The following is an 18,386-nucleotide window of genomic DNA, read 5'->3' as shown; positions in this document are numbered from 1 at the left end:
TATAAACACTGCTTACAGTCCAAGAAAAGCTGGGTATGAGTGGTACATGGATGCCTTGAGAGGAGTTTCCTAGGCGATGGCAGACTGGGCTGGTCGTTTCAACAAAGAGATTTGGCTGCAACATTGCGACAGTGGGAGGCGGTTTGGTCATATGACGACAAATTTGTCAAAGTGCATCAATGCAGTTCTCAAGTGAACACGGTACTTGCCGATTTTTGCCATCGTGTGCATCACGTACGAAAGGTTGCAGAAGTTGTTCGTAACAAAGGGCAAGAAGGCGCAGTCACAGTTGGCAGCTGAAAACCGCTTTTTCCAGAGGCTGATGGCAGCCATTGAGAAGAACAGAGAAGGCATCTTAAAGTTGCGTTTCACTCATTGTCATAGGTGGGCCTCTGTGTTTGTTGTGGAGGAATTAGAGCCGTTCAAAAGTTGGTCGCAAGGTTCCTTCCGCGTTCGGCTATCAGTGGGTACATGTGAATGTGAACTATTCCAGTCTTTCCATTATCCGTGCTTCCATGCACTTGCCGGGTGTACTGCCGCTAGCATTGAGTGGTCTCCGTATGTACATTCAGTTTACAGAAATGAAGCAATGTTCAAAGTTTACGAGATGGAGTTTCCACCGATAAAGGCTGTGAACAACATCTATTTAAAGATGTCTCACAACTATATCTCGTTTATAGTATAAACGATATAAGAGAGGAAAATTTATTTCAGTAAATATTTTTTAAAATATTTATTTCAGTAATTATCATATTTATTTTATTTATTAAAATAAAAAAAATCCTAAAAGAAGATACTTATTTTGTCCTTTTTTCTTAAAAATAATAAAAAAAATATACAAGGCCATGTCCATGAGTTTGACAAGGTTTTTTTCATATATATTGGGCTCGGAAAGTTAATCCAACCAAAATTTGGGGAGTTTGGTGTTTTGATCCCAGTCGGTTGAGCACTTGAGCTTGAGCTTGAGCCTATTTGGCCACTCTTGCTAAAACGTAATTATATTCATCCTTCGAGAATAATGAAAACCAATTAGTTTAGATTTTAGATTATGTTACGTTGGTGGTTTTAGCGGTAACGAAGGTAATAAGAGATGAGAGTGCATATATCCGATAGATAAAGTTTGAATTAAAGATAATTTCAACGAATTTAAATGATAGGAGCAAAATTAATTAAACGTTAAAAATAATTTAAAATTTTTAATTAGATATAGGTCATACTTGGCGTATCCCGAGCTCCTTTATCAGTTCCATCCATTGTCAATAGGTTGCCATTTAAAATTTTTGGGCCTAATGTAATAAACCCAAAAAAGTTGGCTACATGGCCAAGTTGGGTTCTAATATAATTTGGCCTAAGCTGCTGAAAATTAGTTGAGATGACCCAACAATGTATTTTTTAAGATTCTGTATTCAGATTTGAATGTGTAGCATGACCAAAAAAAAAAAAAAAAATTGAATTTGTAGATAAAAACTTTTAAAAATATTAGATATAAGAATATGTAGTATGAATGAATTTGTAATGTAATATCTAAAATTGAGAGTGTCTAATCCATCTAACCATTAACACACAAACACACTTGAGGTTTAGGTCGTTTTGGTTTTTGAATTTTTTGTTTTCTTTTAACGACATGCTTTGAGGATCGTTAATCAGCAGTTCAGCGCTATGTTAGTATGTTGAGGATCATTCCATCGACATACAATGACTTAGAGTAATAAATACTTAGGGTGTGTTCCGGAAAGATTGAAAAGAGAAGAGTTTGGAAGGAAGAAATGGAAAAGGAAGGAAGTGTTAAATTTTTTTTTTTTATTTTTCTGTGGTTAAAATGGGTAAGGACTAAGGAAGAGAGATTTAAAAGACTTGTTATATATTTTTATAATTTTATTTCTTGTAATAATAATATATTAGATTTACCATTGTTGTAACACGACTACACAAGTAATTAAAAATAAAATAATAAATTTATTTAAAATTAATAAAAATTCCAAAAAAATTAAAAAAAGATATTGGAAATAAATAATATGACCAGTTGACTACATTCAATTTATCGTATGTTAAATAATTTATTATTTTTATAATATATATTATACAATTAAAAACTTAAAACAATAAGATTCTTGATTAAATTTAAAATTTTATTATATGATGAGATAATATTAAGAGTAAATCTTTTATAATTTTTTAAAATTATTCTTAGTTATAAAATTATTAAAAAGAGACGTTAATAATTTGAATATATATATATATATATAATGAAAATTAATAACTCTTATTTATTAAATTATATATATATATATATATATATATATATATATATATAAATGATACACATAAATATGATTATTGAATTGACACATTCTAAAATTTTTTAATAGTTATAATTATTATTTATTTGTTAATATAATATTTTTAATATGAATATAGTATTGGAGTTTTCTTTGACTTGCAACCATCATGATAATTAATAACGTATTTATTATAATGTGATTTCGAACACCTAATATCCTAAGTTGCAAGTTGAATAAATATTAGGTATAATTTAAATACTTGTAAAATTAGTAATTAGTCAACGATAAAAAATTCTTTAATTCTCAATAAAGAGTTTAGATTCTATAATTATAAGGATTAAGTACGATTTTAATCCTTAAGATATACTGATATAGGCCAAAAAAAAAATTTATCCCCAATTTTTTGTTGTATATAAAATTATCTCTAAGATTTAACTTAATTTTAAAATGTCTTATTTACCAACATTTTAATTTTTATTATTAAATTATTCTTAATTAAAAAATAATAAAAAAAAAAGATGAAAAGGGAAAAGATAAGAGAATCATGGGTGGGATAGACCGATAGAGGGAGGGAAGAAGAAGGGGAAAGGAAAGGTGGGGAGAAGAGAAGCTTTGTCATTTTGCTCATCCTCCTTTTTGCCATTCGTCATCCTCCTTTTTGCCATTCGTCGCTAAAAGATTGAAGAAATGAAGAAATTAAATTTTTAGGTTATTTATAATTTATTATAATAATAACAACAAATTAGAGTTTGACTATTATTAAACCATGTTCTAAAAATTAACCGAAAATAAAAAAGATAAATGAATTATACTTTATTTTTTTAGTTTCTTAATAAAAATATCTCTAATGTTTATTTATATTTAATTTTGTCTTTGACGTTTTTTTATTTGTGTCAAAATTATATCTGGACATTAACTCCATGTAAAATATTAGGGAGAAAATAAAAAAATTTTAAGGATAGTTTTGTGAAAATAAAAACACCTTAAAGATAAAATTGAATGAATGAAAAATGTTAGAAATAAAATTGAATGAAATTAAATGTTAGAGTAATTTTGAAAAAAAATTATAAATATTATGGACAAAAAATATACTTTACCCATAAAAATATATTACTTCTATGTTATCAGATTATTGTTGTTAGATGCTAATCTTAATTAATAAATTTATTTATTATAACTAATTTACTATTTCCTTAGTTTTGAATCTATGAGATTACATATTGCGAGTGTTCTAAGATTTGTTAAATAATTATTTAATTATTAATTTAATTTGATCAAATAAAAATTATATTAATTTAAATAAAATATTATTATATTTTTTACTAGTACTAAAAATATAATAATAATATGATAATTAAAATATTAAATAAAAATTTAAAATAATTAATTTTTTTATTCTTAAATTTAAATTTTGATAAAATTTTAATTGATACTATTTTAAATTAAGTTGTAATTTGATTTATAAGATTTCAATTTGAAATAAGATAAAATTTAAGTTTAAAATAAGATAAAAATTTATATTTAAAATAAGATTTAAATTTAAAATTAATAACAACTTCATACTATATATATATATATATGATAAGAGTAAAAAAAAGTATAATTTTATTATATATATATGATAAGAGTAAAAAAATAGTATAATTTTATTCCCTTACTTTTACCTACATAAATATATGTAAGTTTTTTTTTTGGTGAAAAAATTTTTGATATGTAAGTAATTGCAACTGATTTCTCAATTTAGATAAAAAAAAATCTATTGATTAAAGAGTTGATAGCAAAAATCATTTTCGGTGTAGATTTGCATAAAGCATTTCTATCATCAAAGAAGAAAATTTTTACTGAAGTATATTCAGGTATTTGTATCTTACCAAAGCCTCATCTTTCGAATAATAAAGCTCGGAAATAGAATTTAACTCTCTGAGGTCTTTCTCTCTCTTCCAAAATCTTTCAAAACACAACTCGTATTCAAATTTTGGAGAAATTAAGTGTGTGTTTGGATTTCAGTTTGCAAGAGTGAGTTTGTATAAAATTAATTTTATAAAATTGATTTTGATAAAAAGTAAGTTTCGATTAACGTGATTTATGTTTGACAATATTTATATCAAAATTAATTATAGCAAAATAAATGAAACAAGAGTTTGAAGAGTTTATAATATATTTTTACAATTTTGTCATATACTAAAATATTATGATTTAAAAGTAAACATGAATATTATGATTTAGAAGTAAACACTAATTTGACAACAACCATGCTAGAATTCCACCTTAGCTTTTATCTTATGCCATTGAGGAACTCTTCAAAGTATTCCACCCTGATCTGAAATCAAGCTATTTTTAATTAGGAATGAAAGCATATAACAAAAGGGACTTAACACAACTCTAAGATTCTTAGTTCCTTTAAATTGTTTTATTAAATTGGCTAATGCATCATAAACATTCCCTACCATGCATTCACTTCAAACACACAAGATTATTTTACTGTTTGCCAATGCTGAATTCATCTTCAGCATACTGATGGAGCATGTACTGTATTACTCCACTAATTTTAAAATATTTATTTGAATTTTTTTTAAAAAATAAATGTTTCAAAATAATTTCCATTTTTATATTAGGATAACGTTAATTGATTTTAGTAACATTCTTGATTTAACTGTGATAATTGGTTAAGCATTAATCATATGCGTTCATTCAGTTAAAGATTTTGTCTATTTATACTATTTTAAGTATTACTAAATTTCGTTTGTTTTTTATTTAGTACATGTATTTTTTGCTTTGGTTAATTATTTTGAAGCAATGAAGCTGAAAGAGTAATGGTCAATGTTTGGAGTAAAGAATGTTTGGATCTAAAGAATCAATAATGAAATCTCATGTTGGAAAAATAGATTAAATAGTGAATATGATATAAAGAATAGTTAATATGTTTTCTTTTTAAGTTTTGAGTCAAAATGTGTTAATATATATTCAACTTTCTTATATAATTTTTAATTTCTCAATTAATTTATCTGTTGATCCATGTGTTCATCACGCATTGACTTAAGAAGATTTAAAAGTGAATTCAAACATGAACTCTTCAAAGTTTAAACCATCTTACCACATCTCTTCAAATATAGATAAATAAGGATTAGGAGCACTACTTCTACAAAATGATAGAATTTGCATTCCACAAACATTTTTTTCTCTTTTGTATAAAAATTAAACTAGAACATCTAAAACAACAGAAAAATAAACAGAACTAAAGTCTAAAACTAAAATCAAACTCCCAAACCATTAAATACAAGCCAGGACCTAGAGTTAAATATTATATTAATCAATCATCATGGAATAAGAGAATCAACTCTAAAATCTAAATAATAATGCAACACTTGAATAAACTAAAATACTAATAATGCTATTGAGAAGCCTTGTTTTGTGTTGATCATGTTACTCTCACCTATAGTTGCTCTCTTGGGTTGTGTTCATCTTAAGCAGCACCCTCATGTGTGTGAGGGGATGCCAACTCAGAAAGGACAAAAAGTCAAGAACTCCCATAACAAGTTGTAAATTAGCAATGCATGCACAAGTACCAATATACCAGCCATGTGCATGTGCTTACTTCAATTCCATTGCAAGAGGATATATATAGAGGGCCATTATGTACAGACAAATCTTCCATTCCTGAGAGATTAATAGAAACCATTAAAGTTAAACTAATTAATTAATACTAAATTGAAACTCTAAACTGTTTGACAAAATTATTAACCTTTAGAAAAAAAATATTCCTGTATAAAATTAATAGTTAACTCACTTTCCAATGCAATAGGTTTGTTTATGTAAAGTTTTGTTTGTCCTAAATTCATTCACTGAAAGATCATACTATATTACACTAGTTTCACTTGTCTCTTCAGTCTTTATTTTTTTTTTCTTTTTGTGCAGATTTATTGTTTTAACTTGTAAGAGTTGTGAGAAAATAAAGAAGCTTACCAGCAAAGTTGGCATCAAACTAGACAAATTAAAAGCATTAAGATCAGATGCAAACTCTGAAATACATTTTAGGTAAAATTCAAATAAATTTCGTCTCTTCTGCATACTCAACTGACCATATCACCTGCACATGATACATTAAATAATGTCATATTTTTAATTTAATATTCTAGTTGACTCAAGATAACAAAGACCATAACGGCATTAACAAGGAATGCTACAGCAACTTTGCAAATCGCAATCATCCAATAGTAATTTAAAGTGCTAACTTTTTTTCCCATCTGGAAGGTGGTGTGCTTTAAACATTTTTGTGTGAATTACTGACATCACATATTAAGCACACAAAATTACTAACCTATACTCTCTCATTTGGGCCACACAATACATCAGTTACCCTCACCTAAAGAATCTAAGAATTGAGAATGAAATAGAAGTATCCTAGGCAAATTCCCAAATACAAGGGAAAGCTTGAATGAAGTGATTCTATGCCACTTTACTTTGAATCTTTACCTTTTATTTTATTATTATTATTTTAAATTTTATAACTTTTTGATCCTTGAAACTTCTGATTGAATACTTTGATAAAAAGCTGGAATGGTACTAAACACAGCTATAAACCAAGTTGTATAACAGACTGTGCCTCTATTTGCTGATAAGGCATCTTTTTTTTTTTCCCTGCTTTTTTTCACTCATAAAATATATAAAGTCATAATACAATAAAAACGAATAAATCCCACTTTGGATCAAATCAAACCTGTAAAGAATATTTGTATATAACCATCCACTAACTTTGCTACCTCTCCTCTGTTTCTTCCCCTGTTTTCACTCTGTTTCAAAACAGAGCAAAGAGACAAGGCACTACCATCACCACCATTAAGAATGGATCCACCACCAACACAGCCACCAGCAATGCCACCACATCCATCCACCATGGCTCCCACCACTGTCATGGCTGCCACTGCCACATCAATTCAAACAAACAACCCTGACTCGGTTGAATCCTCGCCGCGCTGTCGTATCGGTGAAACATGGAACGATGAGCTTATTGTGCCGGTCCCAGGCGCCAAGCTCCGCCTCATGTGCAGCTACGGTGGCCACATCATGCCACGCCCCCATGATAAGTCCCTCAGTTACATAGGTGGTGACACTAGAATTGTGGTGGTGGATCGCAATTCAACCCTAAAGGACCTCTGTTTGCGCCTTTCCCGCACTTTACTCAATGGAAGACCCTTCACACTCAAGTACCAATTACCAAACGAGGACCTTGACAACCTCATCTCTGTCACCACTGATGAAGACCTTGACAACATGATCGAAGAGTATGATCGTGTGGCTGCAGCATCAGCATCTACCCTGAAGCCTTCACCTTCAAGACTCAGGGTGTTCCTGTTCTTCTCCAAGCCAGAGACCACTGTTTCAATGGGATCACTCCTTGATGATGCGAAATCTGAGACATGGTTCGTGGATGCACTCAACAACTCGGGGATGCTCACAAGGGGAGTGTCAGATTCCGCAGCAGGAGAAACCATTGTAAACCTTGATGGTGTTGGCCCTGCTGTTTCAGCTAGTGGTTCAAGCAACAACTTGGAGGCTCAGGCTGCGGCAGTGGCAGAGTCTTTGGCTCTGACTGATAATATCACTGGCAACAATAACAACAATAGCAACAAGGTGAAAAATTTGCAGGATGTTGCAGCTGTGAATTCACTGCCTGGCTCACCTTCATCAGCTTCTTCTCCTTCAATGGCTAATCTCCCACCCATCCGGGTTCGTGTCGATGACAATGGTGCTAGTAGGCTTCAGCAGGAGCAAAGGGTTGGGGTGATGGAGGAGCAGTTAGCACAGATGACAATTGGCGCAAGTGGTGTGAGGCGAGATGAAGGGTTTGTTGTTGTTCCCTCTACTGTGGCTATGCCTGCTGCAGTGCCTGCAACTATGAGTTTGGCTGCAGCAGCAATGGTTACTAGCAATAGTAGTGATATCATGAATAGGCTTATTATCTCTGAGGATGAGAGATCAGATCCTGGTGTTCCTCTTGGGTTTGGGAAGCCTCCTTTACCATTGCAACTTGTGCAACCAAGGACTGGTGGTGGTGTGAGTTTACCTTCTCCAGATTCAGTTGCAAGGTATCTACTATTCATATCTGTTGGTAACTAATTTTTGCCAAGTAAACCACCAATTTAGTCTTCAGATGTTTCAAATGCCAACAATTTAGCCCCCAGAAGAAAAGAAACTTTAGATTTTTAAATTCTCTGGGCATAAATTGTCAACAAACCAATCTGCAGGAGACTAATTTTTTTTTCTTGATCTCTATATGATATCTGTTTCTGGTTTCTTTCTTTTTTATCCTTAAACTCTTTCTTCTGTTGAATCATATCAAACTCGTAAGAATCAATTTAGGTGATGACAATTAGTTTATTGAAATTAACTGTTATTGGTTAATATTTTCAGTGACAGTAGTAGCATTGCATCAACAAATTCTTTCTCGAAGAATGTGTACTATCAAGAACAAGTCCAACCTTCACATGTAGATAACAAAGCTCCTACCATAAGCAATGCCAAGATTGAAATTAGAGAACAAATTCAGGATCCAAATTACACATTACCTCCACAATTGGATCAAAACCAGCAACTCCACCAGCAATTTGTGCAAGCAAGCAGCCCCTACATTCACCACCCTGCGGCCGCCACCAATACAGTGCCAGTGTCATCCTACTACCCAGTTTACGCACCGCCGCCACCGCTGCCATCACAGCCAACACTTCACCAGCATCCAATTCCCCAAACTCAACAACAGCAACAGTATCAACCAGTTTATGTTATGCCTGTTGGACACACACAACAACCATACAATGTAACATTGCAACACAACATTGCTGATCCTAACATGGTAGCATCAGGTAGACCACTAGTACCCCAGAGTATTGCTGCTCCTGCAGTGTCAACAACAGCATACAAAGATGGCACATTACCAATTTACCCTCCTAGGCCAAATACCCAACCACAAACTACTCAGGCATTTATTCAAATACCTTCTAGTCACTTTCAGCAACAACCACAGTATGTGGGTTTGACCCAAGTTCAGCACCATCAACCACCACCACCACCACAGCACATTGCTGTGGCTCCATCTGGTAGTGGTGGAGGTGGTGGTGCTAATTACGGCTATGAATATGGTGGTGGCACTGTGCAAGATCAAGCTGCATACTACACACAACAGCAACAAGCTACTACAGCTCCATTGACTTCTCAGTACCAATCCATGACTCCGGCGGCGGCAGCTGCGGCGCTATCGGATGTTTCGAAGCAATTCCCCAATGAAAGTCTTCAGCAGCCAAACAGAGCTTCACAACCCGTATAGAGAAAAATGAACCATTTCTGAAGGAAGCTTGTTGAGGGGGGTTAATTTGGTCTTTTTGCTTTCATTTATTAATGATGAATGTATGGATATTTCTTTTCTTGAGGGAAAAAAGAATAAGTACCACATAATAGTCTCTTTCTTTTTTTAGGGTGTAAGGTGAAAATTGGATGAAAATTTTTATAATGAATTTCATAGGGTTTACTCATGATATTTATTTTGTGAAAATTTTCATCTTTTTTTTTTTACCTTTCAACCAAAAAACCCTTGACCTTATATAATGTAACATTTAAGATTATATACTATATTGCAAAAATAGTTTTAATTGTTATCTTGGATACTTAATTATTTGAATAAAGCAGCTAAGTCACTTGGCAGTCAAGTTTATTTTTGTTTACTCCTGATTAAATAAGAGAATCACTAGATTTGGTTATTTCATTTCCAAAGCTTTTATGGATCTACCATAAACTGAAGTTTTTCGAGGTGTATGTTTATGTTTAATTAGTACGTGCACTGATTTAGCTTCTGAGATTCCAATTGCATTATTTATATTTTTTAGATTGCGATCTGACCAACATAATGGTCCTTTGGTGAATTTCCGGCGTGACTCAGCAACGACGTTGCTTATGTGGCACAGCCACTGCCACGTTGGACGCCATAGTATACAGATGATGTGGTTTGTGTTGTAAAATTTTCCAATGTAGTCCTTGTCTTCATGTTTAAACCCTAAAATTTTGTTGGCCTCCCTTCAATGTGGTTCTCTCCATCAACGTCTCCTTCTGCATCTGTTGTGTACACCAATAGCTGTCCCCCATGAGAGGAAGTGGGAGCCATGTTGCAAGAAGTTTCAACCGGTCATCGTCGATGGAGAACTGGAGAAGAAGCACTACGCAAAGCATGCAGGAACGGGTTCCGGACTGGTGCGGTTGTGGTTGTTGCCCGGTGCTAAGGTGGTCAGGGACAGAGTTGCATCCTAACAAGCCCTTCTTTGGTTGTCCCAACTATAATGTGAGTAAATGTAAATTATTTGTAGCTGATTGAAAATTTTTTTGGTTGATTTTTTTGGTTGGTTGCAGACAAGTGAGAAAACATGGTGTGGGTTATTCGTCTGGGCTGATTCTGTGCAAGAGGAGTTGTCTGAAAGAGCTGTTGCAGGAGATGATGATGGTAACAGGAACATGAACTTTGCATGGCGGATGGGGAAGATGGAGGCAGACATTAGGAATCTAAAATTCATAACTCATGTTCTTGGGTTTGAGTTCTTAGTAGCTGTTGTTTTTGTAGGAATGGTGCTATTAAAGGATTGAGAACATGTCAACGTAATGTAGTTCCAAAAGTAATGAATCAAAGTGTTATGTGGTAACATAACATTCTTTTGTGTAACTGATCTTAGTTTGCTATAATATAATATCTTGTTGGATGAAGTAAAAGTACATGTAAATAAGTAACAGAAAGATTGATTCAAACCATGGATAGTATTAATTGATCGATATTAAAATATAGCAAACCATTCATAGTTTTAACACATTACAGCTATAAGCAATTGAACAAGTAGCACGACATACTTGATTAGTAATCAACAAAATGAACCATTGTTTAGAGTGACCACAGTCACTGTATCTTTTAACAAAAAACAAACACTTGACAAGTGTAATGTCCTAATGTCCTAATATTAAAGTTCACTTCTTCTGGGGGTGCTTAAATCTAGGAGTCGGCACAAACTTCAGAAAATTTGTGAATCGTGAGGCAGTGGCAGAACTCGCACTCTTCATTGGGTCCAGTGCTGTAGAAGGGGTTGTTGGTGGTGACCTTCTTCTAGCAGGAAGTTTGGTAGGTCTTGTGGCTGGTTCCCTTTTTTCTTCAGTGAACTATACAAATTTCAAACCACAAATAAAAACCAAACTATGTCACCCACTAAACCTTTTTCAGAGTTATTAGTCCATGAATTATAGAGGCTTATTGTAGAATTACTATTGTACCTTTTGAGAGTCTTCTGGTTCATAACAAATTGGCTGTGACAGATCAATCTCTGAAGCTTGACCAATAAGAGCAAAATTGATTGTAATATTAGCAGTAGCCGTAGCTGTACTAGTAGCAGTTCCAGTTGCAGTGGCATTGGAAGTTGCAGTGTCAGTTGTGGTGGCCTAGGCAATTGCAGTTGCTTGTGCACTAGCATTTTTAGGGTCTTTAGCAGCCTATGCTGCCTTTGCAGCAGTCGCAGCATCACCTGCAGCTTGAGCAGCATCAGCTGCTCTTTTCTTTTTACATCCTCTCTTGGTGTGACCTTTTTGCAAGCAATACTTGCAGGTGAAAGGCCGAAGCTATTTTTCAAGGCTGTTACTGGCTTAGATTTCTTGCTAGAACTTGTGCCTTCATCGGAGTCATTCCTCCTTTTTATTTGAAGGTTTTCTGGCTTCCTCTTGATTGATGGTGCCAATGGCCTGTTAAGCTGACTTTGTTCCCAGAAGCCTTGGCCAGGTATAGGATTGATGTGGTACTTGTATGTTTCCTTGTAAGACTCGATGGTTATCAATTTATGGCAGAAATCCTCTGGGTGCTTGTTGACTCTGGCCAGTGCAGCATAGGCATGAACGCATGAAATTCCTACAAGTCCAGTTTTCATCCAGCTTAGGTTAAAACAAAATTATTTATAAGACAAGTGTAAAATTCAATGAGCAAAGGTAAGTGGATTGGAAAAAACAACCTGTTAACATCCAGAACTGGTAGGTACATAATCTTTTCTCTAAGTCCATCACATGGTTTGTAGGACGCCCATGGACCTCAAACTTCGCATACCCAGTATCTCCAAACCATATAGCATGCCAATGTCTGGACTCTTTCCTCACCTTTTCTAGCCTACTTTTGATTACGGGTGGTAACAGCCCCAGGTGATTGTCCAACTTCACCTTATTCTTAGCCATAGTCCTCATGATAAACATCCTCACCTCTTCTAAAAGAGTAAGTATAGGCTTTCCCCTTGCTTCTTTGATATTTGAATTGAAAACCTCACAAGCGTTATTGCAAATCGAGTCCAATTTTGGGTTGTGCCTGAACTGGGACCTCGTCCATGCCTCCCTGGGCCACTTGTCAAGATACTTCCATGCGTCCTCGTTCAGCCTCTTTATGTACCTTAAACTCTTGAAATGTTGTAGCTCTAGCACACTCCCATAGCAGTCCCCTCAGCTCCAGGTCCTTCCACTACTTGTTGAAATTTCGCCACAAGTGCCAGACACAGAATCGGTGGCCCACATCAGGCATCACGGCTTTCATGGCAGGCAGTAATCTCTGAAGATAGCAAACAATATGTTACCATAATAGTCCCTAGCTTTAATTATCGTTCACCATAATAGTCCCTAACTTTGAAAATCGATCACCATAATAGTCCCTATTTTTTAAACTCGTTCACTGGTGCGCGTAAATTGTGATCATCAATGGTGCCATCAACATGGTACGCACAATTATAATCCCAACTCTTTATCACAACGTCGCACAACTAACCAGCAAGTGCACTGGGTCGTCCAAGTAATAAACCTTACGCGAGTAAGGGTCGATCCCACGGAGATTGTTGGTATGAAGCAAGCTATGGTCACCTTGTAAATCTTAGTCAGGCAAACTCAAATGGTTATGGATGATGTATGAATAAAACATAAAGATAAAGATAGAGATACTTATGTAATTCATTAGTGAGAATTTCAGATAAGCGTATGGAGATGCTTTGTCCCTTCCGTCTCTCTGCTTTCCTACTGTCTTCATCCAATCCTTCTTACTCCTTTCCATGGCAAGCTGTATGTAGGGTTTCACCGTTGTCAGTGGCTACCTCCCATCCTCTCAGTGAAAATGTTCAACGCACCCTGTCACGGCACGGCTATTCAGCTGTCGGTTCTCGATCATGTCGGAATAGAATCTAGTGATTCTTTTGCGTCTGTCACTAACGCCCCACAATCGCGAGTTTGAAGCTCGTCACAGTCATTCAATCATTGAATCCTACTCAGAATACCACAGACAAGGTTTAGACCTTCCGGATTCTCTTGAATGCCACCATCAATTCTAGCTTATACCACGAAGATTCCGATCAAGGGATCCAAGAGATAAACATTCAAGCCTTGTTTGCTTGTAGAACAGAAGTGGTTGTCAGGCACTCGTTCATAAGTGAGAATGATGATGAGTGTCACATAATCATCACATTCATCATGTTCTTGGGTGCAAATGAATATCTTAGAACAAGAATAAGCTGAATTGAATAGAAAAACAATAGTAATTGCATTAATACTCGAGGTACAGCAGAGCTCCACACCTTAATCTATGGTGTGTAGAAACTCCACCGTTGAAAATACATAAGAACAAAAGTGATCATTGGCTTCGGCCCCAGAGAGGAAACCAGAAGAACCAAGATCTGATCTAAGATCTAAAGTGATCAGAAGATGAAAATACAATAGTAAAAGGTCCTATTTGTAGAGAACTAGTAACCTAGGGTTTACAGAAATGAGTAAATTACATAAAAATCCACTTCTGGGCCCACTTGGTATGTGCTTGGGCTGAGCATTGAAGCATTTTCGTGTAGAGACTTCTCTTGGAGTTAAACGCCAGCTTTTGTGCCAGTTTGGGCGTTTAACTCCCATTCTTGTGCCAGTTCCGGCGTTTAACGCCGGGTAGTTTTGAGCTGATTTGGAACGCCAGTTTGAGCCATCAAATCTCGGGCAAAGTATAGACTATTATATATTGCTGAAAAGCCCAGGATGTCTACTTTCCAACGCCGTTGAGAGCGCGCCAATTGGGCTTTTGTAGCTCCAGAAAATCCACTTCGAGTGCAGGGAGGTCAGAATCCAACAGCATCTGCAGTCCTTTTCAGCCTCTGAATCAGATTTTTGCTCAGGTCCCTCAATTTCAGCTAGAAAATACCTGAAATCATAGAAAAACACACAAACTCATAGTAAAGTCTAGAAAAGTGAATTTTAACTAAAAACTAATAAAAATATACTAAAAACTAACTAAAACATACTAAAAACATACTAAAAACAATGCCAAAAAGTGTATAAATTATCCGCTCATCATTCACCATAATAGTCCCTATAATTGATAATCGTTCATCATTACAATCCCTTATTTGCACCACTCAGTACTTATCTAACTTATAACAAACAGCACACCACAGAGGTATAGTAAATAATCAAACAATTATATCAGAGGTATCATCACTCACAGCAGTATACTACACCTTATGTACTAAACCAAGCTAACACAGTTTTACACATTACAACTTATGTGAGATTAAGGTTACACTAGGAAATTACCTTTTGCATATCAGAGATGAAGTTCCACCTATGAGTCTTGTAGTCTCCAAGATCCTCATGTAGCAACTCTAGAAACCACTTCCAATTCTCAAAGTTCTCCACTTCCACAACTGCCCAGACAATAACGTAGACATGATGATTAGCATCTTGTCCAACAGCCGATAGAATTTGTCCCCCAAAAACAATTTTTAGAAAAGCTCCATCAAGTCCAATTAACGGACGACAGCCAGCCCTAAAACCTGACTTGCACCCACTCAAGCAGACATACATCCTCTCAAATATGACCTCACCACTAGGCTGTGGCTTTGTGCATATTTGAACAGTTGATCCCGGGTTGGTTTTCAACAGTGTTTCACTATAGTCCCTAAGCATGGCATATTGCTCCTTCGCATCCCCATAGACTATATTTCTAGCATCACACAATGCCCGTGATATAGAGTTTCTATTGAGCGACAAGTCATATTTCGTCTTGAAATATGTTGTAGCCTCACAATTCCTGAAATTGGGATATTTCCTTAGTTTTTTGACCAACTTACCTGCAACCCAATTCCTATTTGCTGCCCTGTTCTTATCCTCTCGTGAACAGGTGTGGTCATTGAAGAAAGTCTTAACTTGCCAGCAACTGTCTTCGTGGTCCCTTGATGCATACACAACCCACTTGCAATCCTTCACCTTACATACTGCCCTTACCATTTTCCTGTCGTTCTTCCTGAACCTTATTCGTCTCCCTTCTTGTATAGTGAACTCCCTCACTGCCTCCTTAAACTCCCACTTAGTATTGAACTTCATCCCGACTTCTAAATGCAGTTCCTCGAACCTAGCACCCTGTCTAAACACCGGAAATACCTCCTCTGAACTTTCTTCTCCAACTAGCTCATCCTATGAATTAGGTGGTGTTTTCATCTCCAAAGAGTGCCACGAATTGGCACCATCCAATTCTGACCCCAGATCAAAAGCGTCATGGTTATCCCCCTTTAGACCTCCTCTCACAAATTCGATGTCCACATCTTCATCAAAAACGTCTTCCATAAATCCATCATCATCAACACAGACCTTGGCCTTCCCTTTTTCCTTTCCAGTCTCTGCCTGAACCTTCTTCCTTGCATTGGGTTTCTTAACTTTCTTCTTCTGTCAAGGAACAGTATATCCAATGCCCGATTCATCCGAGCTATTATCCGGCTCTTGTGGCTTATAGGCCTCGTCCTCGGCACTCTCATAGCTGTCATGAGAGTCTGAGTCAGAGGATAAAAGAACATGGTCACCAGCATTTCTCTTTGCTTTTGAAATACCTTTCCCTAAATACCTTAGACAGTATCTCCTACTCCTAGTTACATTGTTCTGTCTGGGCATAGATTTGGGAACTGTCTTTGGCTTAGACTTTGACTTAGGCTTAGGCTGGGACTCCATGTTAGAATTCACATTGCTCTTCTTCGGTAACGCCTCTTTAGCTTGGGACTTGTATGTTACCATACTTAAACTCATAGGAGGGTCCTTCTCGGTGGTAGGTTTGACAGGGGTCTTTCACCATCCTGGAATTTGACTTGGCTTGCTCTCCAAGATCCCTCACCTGGTCATCAACATGCACAACAACATCCTGTCCTTGTACTATTTCAGGTTCTGAAATGCCATGTTCAATATAGGCATCCACTACCCCATTGTTCTTTCTACCATGAGAAAACAACTCTCTCAACTTATTATCAGAGTCTAAACGCCTCAAACCTACTTCCAGGCTCATCCCTGGGACCTGCCACCAAACCTCCTTCATGGTCTCATAGCCTAGCTCTTTGAAGTAATTTCTCAGGTAGAATACATCCAACATGTCCACATTCAGATCACCCAAATAGTGCCTATTGTCAGGTGTGTATGTCCATCTCCCATCTTTATCCCTCTCAAAATTTCTCCCATGATAAAATATTATGTCTAACAATTCGGCTTTCATCTACAACATAACAGAGAAAAAAATAAATTTAACACGCATGCAACACAAAAACAACAAATAACTTAGATATTACACACCATCAGAGATTCACCCCTGTTCTTTTCAAAAGAAACAGAGCATCCATTACTGGTTTGAAGAAGGAAAACACTAAAACACTAACAACATATGGATTCTAACACAAATTAGATGCATCATGTTCAAGTAACTTTAACAATCGGCCATATTAGGAATGAAATATGATCCAAAAATTCAAAAAAATAAAATAAAATTTGTACCTTGAAGCTAGTTTAAACGGTTTCTCAGTCATTGCTTCAATGGTGAACCACAAATCTTCCCCCAAGTTCAGTACAACAATGTTAAGAAACTAGGCAGCAGTGCCCTTGCCTTCCGCCACTGTTCAGATTATGGAGGAGGAGACCAAGCGTTGAGAGAGGTGAGAAAATATGGAGGAGAAGACTTAACGAATGCCAAACCCTTTACCCAAGTAACTACTACACTCACTGTGATCAAAACGGTGACGTGTGGGCTTTCAATCGTTTTGTCTCATGAAACAATGTCGTTTTGAATGTCCAATGTGGCAGTGGCTGTGCCACATAAGCAACGCCATTGCTGAGTCACGCCGGAAATTCACCGAAGGACCATTATGGTGCCCGGATCGCAATCTGGAGGACATAAATGGTACAATTGGAATTTCAGGGGCTAAATTGGTGCACGGGCTGAATCTGGGAGACCATTATGGGAATTTAGTCTATTTCCAAAGCTTTTATGGATCTACCATAAACTGAAGTTTCTCGAGGTGTATGTTTATGTTCAATTAGCACGTGTTTATGTTCACGGCGACGGCATAATATATTGTACACTACTATTTACCGAAATGTTAATGCTAGAGGGAAAAAAATAGAGAAAAAATTATGAATGACCCTTTCACAATTATTTGACAATTATTTCAAAAGATAATGAGATTCTCAGGTTTTAATTAAAAAATTACTCTTTTTTATTTTTATTTTTATTTTGTGAGATTGGTTAGTTTATGATTTATCAATATTTTTTTTGGTATTAATAGAATAAACCTACATAATATATTAAACTGTTGATTTATCTATTAAGAACCAATTAGGATTTATAAAATTTTTTTTGTTAGGAATCTGATTATCTTTTGGAATAATTATTAAGTCCTTTTATTTTTTTATTTTTTTATTATCTTATCAAATACATTAGTCAAATTTGTTATGTAAAATTGAGAAATATTAGTAAATTTTAAATTATTTTTATTTATAAAAATTAAATGAATGATATATTAGTAATTAATGTATCACATAAGCATGTTTTGGAGAGAGATCATTGACGAAGGAACTAACTAGTTTTACAAAGTTAAATATCAAAGGCCAAAATAAATATTTTTTTATTGAAAATCTTGTGCTCTTTCAAAAAAATTATTAAGGATAGGTACGGATATTCATCCAAAAAATAATTAATTTTTTTATCTTCTAAATATTATTGTTATTGAAATGCATATAAATTGTTGATGTATACAGTTATCAGTATTATATTCGTAT

The 18,386-nt window shown here is 35.1% G+C and overlaps 1 protein-coding gene and 1 long non-coding RNA gene across 2 annotated transcripts; one reads left to right on the top strand and one right to left on the bottom strand.

The window, feature by feature from the left end:
- Positions 1 to 5,354: 5,354 nt before the first annotated feature.
- LOC112802277 (uncharacterized) lies at positions 5,355 to 9,414 on the bottom strand. Its single transcript, XR_003202295.3, has 4 exons — positions 9,275 to 9,414; positions 7,000 to 9,175; positions 6,246 to 6,369; positions 5,355 to 5,939 (listed from the first exon to the last, which is right to left on the bottom strand). It is a non-coding gene; the product is annotated as an uncharacterized lncRNA (long non-coding RNA).
- LOC112802276 (uncharacterized) lies at positions 7,125 to 9,931 on the top strand. The gene is made up of 2 exons (XM_025845394.3): positions 7,125 to 8,368; positions 8,694 to 9,931. Exons 1-2 carry the CDS (start codon positions 7,125 to 7,127, stop codon positions 9,601 to 9,603), a joined length of 2,154 nt encoding a protein of 717 aa, XP_025701179.1. The 3' UTR covers positions 9,604 to 9,931.
- Positions 9,932 to 18,386: the final 8,455 nt, after the last annotated feature.

Source organism: Arachis hypogaea, chromosome 5, assembly GCF_003086295.3.
Source record: "Arachis hypogaea cultivar Tifrunner chromosome 5, arahy.Tifrunner.gnm2.J5K5, whole genome shotgun sequence".
In the NCBI taxonomy this organism is placed as follows: domain Eukaryota; kingdom Viridiplantae; phylum Streptophyta; class Magnoliopsida; order Fabales; family Fabaceae; genus Arachis; species Arachis hypogaea.
The sequence above is the reverse complement of the archived record's forward strand: the minus strand, read 5'-3'. Positions and strand labels throughout refer to the sequence as shown.